The 8,155-nt window shown below is 41.8% G+C and overlaps 1 protein-coding gene across 1 annotated transcript; it reads right to left on the bottom strand.

Moving 5' to 3' along the window:
- Positions 1–3,003, bottom strand: LOC120022347 (voltage-dependent calcium channel gamma-6 subunit-like). Its single transcript, XM_038966240.1, has 4 exons — positions 2,679–3,003; positions 1,847–1,921; positions 1,035–1,172; positions 1–224 (listed from the first exon to the last, which is right to left on the bottom strand). Exons 1-4 carry the CDS (start codon positions 3,001–3,003, stop codon positions 1–3), a joined length of 762 nt encoding a protein of 253 aa, XP_038822168.1.
- Positions 3,004–8,155: the final 5,152 nt, after the last annotated feature.

The following is an 8,155-nucleotide window of genomic DNA, read 5'->3' as shown; positions in this document are numbered from 1 at the left end:
CTAGCTGTCACTTTCATTTTTGGGGGGAAAACACCTTCGCCAGGGGCTGAATGGCAGTGCAAGCAAGAGAAAGAGGATTCCGCCCAAAATAAGCATGACCCCTGCACACCCAATACAGGACACTGACCAAGACAGCTCGTGATGCAACGGCACCGAGTGGTCACTGGCTAGGAAGGAGAGGACCGATTGGTTGAAAACAGTAAGAGATAGGAGCATCAGGAGGCCTAAGAGAGAGAAGGAGAGAGAGAGAAAGAGAGGGATGAAGAACAAAAGAGAGAGATATTAGGGGCTTGGTGTGTGTGGAGATGGTAAATACATCTTACTGATGGGTCGGTGGAGGTGGTATTGATGTATGTGACCTTTTCCTCATCCACTTCTCAGAGCCTCAGAGTATATCAGGACTGGACAGGTGCCATGACTAATGCCCTGTGTATCTAATTAGTGAGCTCCCTTGATACACTTGAATAATAGCTCTATGTTTTTTGTTTAAAAAAATAATAATTGTGTTGAGTACCAGTAGCTTTGTTTTGTTTCTGCTGCATGCACAGGTTTAGTCCTAACTGGCTCCTAACTCTCTGCAACATGGGTAAGGTCTGAATTGTGTTCTCCTCGCATCCTATCTCCTATCTCCTTCTCAAAACCCATTGGATGACAAAGCCAGAGGTCCTTCCCCTCTGACCTTCTCCTCCAATGGATTTTGAGAAGGAGACAAGGAGAGAGGACACAAGGAGTATGCAATTGAGCATGAGATCTTCCCATGGTCTCATTAGATATGTGACATTTAACCATTGTAGTTATACACTGAGTGTACAAAACATTTTTAACAGTTGAACCCCCCCACCCCTTTTGCCCTCAGAACTTGTCGGAAAGCTTGCCCATGTTGACTCCAATGCTTCCCACAAGGGATCAATAAGGGATCATCGCTTTTCACCTGGATTCACCTGGTCAGTCTATGACATGGAAAGAGCAGGTACTCTTAATGTTATGTCAACACAGTGTATAATACCTTGGCTGTCACATGTCTACTCGCTCACCTGACAGAATGAAGCAAACCGAAGCAGGCTTGAGGAAGAACGATTCTCCTTTGCTGAGGGCTGTGGTGATGCATATGGCCCCCATGACCATCAGGAAGAGACCGAAGAGGGCCATCATGGCTGCCGCCACATTCAGACCTGGGAAGAGAGAAACGGTTGTTGTCTTGATACAGGTACATTCCATTATTCATAGTACATTTGCACCGGGTACAGTTACATTTTAGTCATTCAGCAGACTCTCTTATCCGGAGCGACTTGCAATGAGGGCATTCAACCAAGGTAAGTAAAACAACCACATAAGTGAAACATTGTTCAAAAATGGCAATCTACAAAAAGGTAAAGGTCATGGCATCCACGTATAATTCTAACAGAAATTGGTACATCACCTCTGACTAGCCTAGAGGATAATGGAAGCGTTAAATGTCACACTCCTGACATACAGGGCATCATTCCCATTGAAACTAATCCAAAACACAGAAGACATTGTTTCTTTTGCGCATATTAAATCCAAAGATGTTGAATTTGGCCCTCAGTGCCCCTCTTAAACAATATGGTGCACGACACTTCTGGTTTAGAGCTCGAGAAAATAACAGGATTTCACAATTGGTCCCCATAGACCCACGAAGAAAAGCCGTCTTGCTGACTTCAATGCCATAACAGAAAAGGAGTAGGAGGAATACATTATAGACACTCACTGCAGTCAATGGCTGACCCAGTGAAACATAGACGACAGACTCCAAGAAGAAAGAAAGAGAGTGGGCGGGCAAGGTGGGACATAGGTTGAAAGAGGGCAGGGGGACAAGCTGACTCACTCTTTTCTGTCGTCTTCTGGAAGATGACAGCGTTCTCTCCGGTGGTGTAGAACTTGAAGTAGTTGCAGTGAGATTCTGAAGGAGATGAGGAGAGACGAGGAACTTATTTGAAACGGATGGAGACCTTATCCACTTGCCCATCACCATCATTTTATTGAGATTCGTACGGCTTGCTGCACACTAGTTATCGTACATTCACGCACATCAATGACAATACCAAGGCTATTATCTCTTCTATACAATTAGTGTCATGGCATCTCGTAATCTAATACATGCAGTTGATCCTACATATAGACTACCATACAAATATACTACAGCACTGCCTTCACTAGTATTCTATTTTAGTACAGTATTTGAGAGTAATATGTGTGTTAGTTCAAGGTAAGCATCTATCTAAGCATCTATCTACAGAATGTAAATGTATATTGCAGTCCATCTGTGACCCAGTCTACACCTGCATCCAGTGGTTGGATTGTGGACACAATGCTAATACCTGATATCTAGCCGTATCTAATGGTGGGGGCTATAGCTATGTAATTAAATCATAATTGTCACTTCTGGCCTTGAAATCATGAGATTTGGCTGAACTACCCCTTTCAAATCTGTCATAGAAGGGTCCATAGGATTTCTCAAGAGAGCGTTTTGTATAGTTTGAATGTACGGGTTTGAGTGAACGCTGTTTGGTTTACACAATTTGCCGGTATGCAAAATTTGCCGGTCTGTGATTTCTGATAGGTGGGTTTGTATAGTTTGGAATGAATGAGTTTGAGTGAATGCTGTTTCGTTTACACAAAATCATGTAGGCCTATTCATGCAGCCCCAGAGCAGTCACCTCCTGGCAGTTCAGCCGGCCCACAGCTCTCTCGCTCAGGGTCTATGTCCGCCACCCACAGAGTCCGGGAGCATCCTTTCCACAGCCCGTAGTGAGCCGCCAGACACGTCTGGTTGTTGTAGAAGTTCTTGGGCGGGGACAGCTCCACCCAATACTCTGTGCCCAAGCCCAAGACTGTCAATACCACGCCCACGATGGCCACGAAGAACGCCAGCTTAATCTTGCCCTTCTGGACCTCGCTCATGCCCCCTGGGTGTCTCGATGTCAACGCTTTTGCCCGGCGCTTAACTCCCATAGCACCAGCCCCAGCCCCTCTGCCACCCATGACACCGGTCAGTCCCAGTGGACCTGCTCCTGGTCCTACGCCCAGCCCTGGTGGAATCGGCCTGCCATCCTCTTCGTGCAGAAAGAAGGTGGACCACATAACAGCTTTGCAGATGTTCACGATTGGAAAAAAATGAATATGAATAATGGCTAAAGACAGGTAGAGAGTGCAGGAGACAGGGAATGGGTTTCTATGGTGAAGTGGCAGTGGAGGAATAGAAATTATGCTAGACAGGGATTGTTTTAGCAAGCGGGATGGAGGGACATGTGGGAGGACAGGGGGGAAACAGGAAGATGTGGGAGGACAGGAAAAGAAGGTAAATGGGAATTAGCAGCACTGCTGACTCAGTTTATGAAGCAAACATGCTAAACCCATGATAAAAAAGGATAAACCATGTTTAGGATTATCAGTGCAGAAATATATATTTTTTTGTTTTTTTGGATGTCGGCACAAATCATTAATTGTAAGTTAGTAACACCAGACATCGAAAGCTTGATGTAAAAGGTGGTTTGGAAGAAGGATGCAATGATGAGTGGGTCATAATGAAAAATGAGTCATAAATTAGAATAGATTTGAAAAATATATAAAAAAGAGAGGTAGCTTCTGGGTAGAAGTTGGGAAACAGAGTTATGGAGGAGAAGCCAGGAAGGCGAAAGCAGCTTATTCTAAATTAAGAAAAAAAATGAGTTTTAACATCAGTAGAAGACAATCTACTGACTTTAAACAATCACAATGTTAGTATAAACTAAATGTTAAAACTGCCGTATCCCCCTTATAATGGCTGATAAAATCCAACATGACAAATATCATTTTCATCTTGACGGCTATATGATGGACAATTTAATGCTGCACATAATATTTTCCAACTGCATGGTTGCTACATTGATACTTTCTCACCTTTCAAAGCAAATATTGTGTGCACATATTACATCAGTTACTATCATCAAGTCAGAGTTGTGTTAAAGTCACTTTTTTTACATGGTTTTGTACATCTTAAATAACCATATCTATATTTAGATGTCGACTGAAAGATGGACAACACATTGCTACTGTATCTTACAAAGAAGTCTAAGCAACTAGTACGCTAACTCAAAATAAGGCAATGAAAAGGCTTCAGCAATAATATTTGCACCTCATTACCGTTACCCTCACAGGTTATAAAAATTGACCGAAAGAGGAAGTTCTGAACAATAAAGATTCAAATTACAGATGCAAAATAGTCCTGTATGATTCAGTCTTGAATAGCTCTTTTGGGTTGGTCCCTTTTTTTAAATTTACGCCTAAAATGACATACCCAAATCTAACTGCCTGTAGCTCAGGCCCTGAAGCCAGGATATGCATATTCCTGATACCATTTGAAAGGAAACACTTTGAAGTTTGTGGAAATGCAAAAGGAATGTAGGAGAATAAAACACATTAGATCTGGTAAAAGATAATACAAGAAAAAAAATATTTAAAAAAATAAAAAATTGTACCATCATCTTTGAAAAGCAAGAGAGAGGCCATAATATATTATTCCAGCCAAGGTGCAATTTAGATGTTGGCCACTAGATGGCAGCAGTGTATGTGCAAAGTTTCAGACTGATCCAATTGCATTTCTGTTAAAACTTTTGTATCAAGACTGCCCAAATGTGCCTAATTTGTTTATTAATAACTTTTCATGTTCAGAACTGTGCACTCTCCTCAAACAATAGCATGGTATTCTCTCACTGTAATAGCTACTGTAAATTGGACAGTGCAGTTAGATTAACAATAATGTAAGCTTTCTGCCAATATCAGATATGTCTATGTTCTGGGAAATGTTCTTGTTACTTACAACCTCATGCTAATTGCATTAGCCTACGTTAGCTCAACCGGGACCCACCAATCTTGAAGAAGTTTTAAAGTGCCTGGCAATATTCCATTCAAATCAACTTATTCCATTTCAATACCCATTGAAATATACAACATTGTGATCAGTAACTCCATTAAATACGCAAAAAAAAAACGCAAACTCGACCAGCAACAAATGCCGACACCCCAGAGCAACTTTAAAGGCCATCATAAGTATAAGCAATTCCATTTATTTTTCAATTATGTAATTCAATATCCCTCTACGACGGACCCAAATTAATTTATTTAGACAAATTTTGCTTTACTATACACTCAGTCATGGCCACATTACGAATCATAACAATGATATGAAGAAATTGCTGACCTGTTCGGTGTGCATGTGGTTCAGTTCGGAATGAAACAGGGCGAGGCGAAGAGAGGGAGTGCGCAAGAGAGGGGTCGCCGAGGAAGAGAGGAAAGGAGGTATGGGGAGTGGAAAGAGGGTGGAGGCCAAAGTAGTCTTGTGTGAGTGGGTGTGTTTAGTAGCTATGTGGCCACACGCCTATGCCTGTGTATATGTTTGTTTAGACATGCACGTACAGTTGTGCTGGATCTATCTGTCTTTGCTGGCCCCTGTAATATGTATGTGCAAGAATATGCGTCAAGAGTGTGTGGTCCCTATATCACTGTGTGTATCACTCTATATCACTCTATATCACTATATCAGTGTCTGTGTGTGCGTGCGTACGTATGTGTGTATGTGTGAGCGTGCACCTGATAGTGTGTGTGTGTGTGTGTGTGTGTGTGTGTGTGTGTGTGTGTGTGTGTGTGTGTGTGTGTGTGTGTGTGTGTGTGTGTGTGTGTGTGTGTGTGTGTGTGTGTTTTTTTTGGGGTGTGTGTTAGAGAGAGAAAGAGCGCGCACCCGAAATAATTTAGTGTGTGTGTTTCTTCATTCTATTTTTGACAACCACCTGTTAATGACATACATGTGTTTTTACTAGAGACACAGGCCTGCTGACGAGTTTATGTCAGGAAATGGGGTAAAGGTAGATTCCTGGGGCTTCTGCTAGTATTTTGTAGATTAAAGAATTGTGGCTGCAACACTTCAAATCAGTAACTTTGCATATAGCCTTGGTGTGACGTAGGCTGAGCGAGATCGAGTAAGGGCAAGGGGCAAACTGGATACTCTGCCTTTTGCTGACACCTTCAAACCCAGAGTTTATCCATGGTCAATCTGGGTTTGTGTAGGAGACAGTATTATCTGATTCCAGCTAAGCAGCTGGAGTTTCAGGATCTATTCACAGGGTCTATAACAGTTAATTGTAACATACCCTTGAGCAAGATCCAAGGACTTTAAACCTGTATTGCTTGAGTTGACTGGAAGCCTATTTTAAAGCTGCTATATTAAGACGCTATGCAAAAGTGAGTGTGAGTTATGTACATTGCCCTAGATAAAGGCGTCCTCTTGGCAGGAAAAAATATGAAATGGAGACATTTATAAATGTACTTGATTTCTTCCATTCTAAAGGCAACATTATTACAATTGTTTCTGGGGAGACTTAATAAATGATTGATACAACTCAAATTCAAGCTGAGTCAAACGACCCTTTCTCTTGTATCGGAAAGTTCAATAAAAGATTTGAGCATACCTGTAAATATTTTACACCTCTGCTGCCCAATGCACAACCTTATACAGTGAGTGCATGGGGATGGCTGTTAGTGCCACTACTGTATGTCGAGCACATACCATTCAGATCCTATGTCCAGAAGCACATACAGTACACAACATAGGCATAAGGACCTCAACACCACACCACAACTCCCTATCAGGGGGAAAGATTTATGTAGTGAGGTCATACAGGGACTCCAGGGATGACTGTCTCCAAACTGTTCTACACTAACAGACAGGAGGAGTGTAATCAGTTCTAGACAATATAAACAGTGATCCTGAATTTATTTTTTGTCTTGTTTGATGTATTTATTGCACTAGATTTGCATTTAAAACAAATATGCATAATGTATGCACAAATTATTTTTTGTAACAAAAATACATGTATATAGTATACAGCTGGTATGTACATTTGGGCCCAAATAATAACATATTAGACTATGAGAATGCAACGCAGGGGGAGGTGTGACCTCTCTGGTCTAAACAGTGCTTCAACAGGGTTGGTAATTATGCGACTGGAAACATTCATTCGCACAGGGAATTATTCTCCTGGCAGTGACAGAATGCTGCAGTCAGATGTGCTCAGCATTGTGATAAGTAATGAGAGAGACTGGGGGCCCTGTTTGAATACTTCAGAAATGCATCCTTCCTTCCTTGTTTCCTCGAATATCTTTGAAATGCCTCCTTCGTTCCTTGCTTCCTTGAGGTAAGCACAGATTTAGAAGTGATCGGATAGGTGTAAGCAATGTTATCACCAATCCAACTAATTCAGAGCTCTGATTACTTCAAGAAAGGTAGGAAGGAAGGATGCATTTCTGAAGTACTAGAAAAGGACCCTGGACTGCGAGTTACTAAGATAATGCAGTAGGGAATGATCTCCATAAGATGGCACTACCAGTCAGAGCTTTGTGGGGTGGCGGTGCTGACAAAATGAGCCACCCTGATTTAAAAGTCATGCATGGCGAGGTTTGACTCTAATGTGTGATAGGATTAGACCAGTGCGAGGTGATTCGTTAGGGACAAAGTTGGGGTTGTGTTGCATTGGAGTGGTACTAAAATCCACCCAAAAACACTCATTCCTTTAATTTAGTGTTATTTAACATTAATACGTGAGGACAATATTTTTTGTGAACAAATGTTTCATTTTGGCGTTATAATAAGGTTGGTAGCAATATGGAAAATCGTTGTGGAAATCTGTTGCAGGTCAAGTCGACTACAAAATCCACAATGCAATGCTCTCTCTATGAGCCAGCTGGCTAGCTAGCTAGCAAAGCTAGCTACACACAATAATACCAAAGACAATATCAGCATGTAACGCAGCTAGTTAGCTGTAAAATCTCATAAACAAACTGCACTATCAATTTAGAAGTATATCTCACCATGTTCAACCTGCAGATTTATGTGCCTCACAGAGTGGAGTCTAACATTCGCAACAGCAGATATACTTTTGAGGAGATGGGAAACATTGCCCATGCTACATCAGTGGGCCACGCAGTCCATTCTGGGCGATTCTGGAACAAGGAGCGCTCTCCTTCAAGGAGTGAATGGGAGTCTATTGGGCGCTAGCTCAAAAACCCAACATTTGCACGAATTTCGTCAACAAGAAGTATAACATTACAAATCTTTTACGAGATGTGAGATAATTAACTTGCTATCTGTAGTATCGTATAG

The sequence above is a fragment of the Salvelinus namaycush genome, chromosome 27 (genome assembly GCF_016432855.1).
Source record: "Salvelinus namaycush isolate Seneca chromosome 27, SaNama_1.0, whole genome shotgun sequence".
NCBI classification, from domain to species: domain Eukaryota; kingdom Metazoa; phylum Chordata; class Actinopteri; order Salmoniformes; family Salmonidae; genus Salvelinus; species Salvelinus namaycush.
Note: the sequence above shows the minus strand (reverse complement) of the source record. Positions and strands in the feature narration are given on the sequence as shown.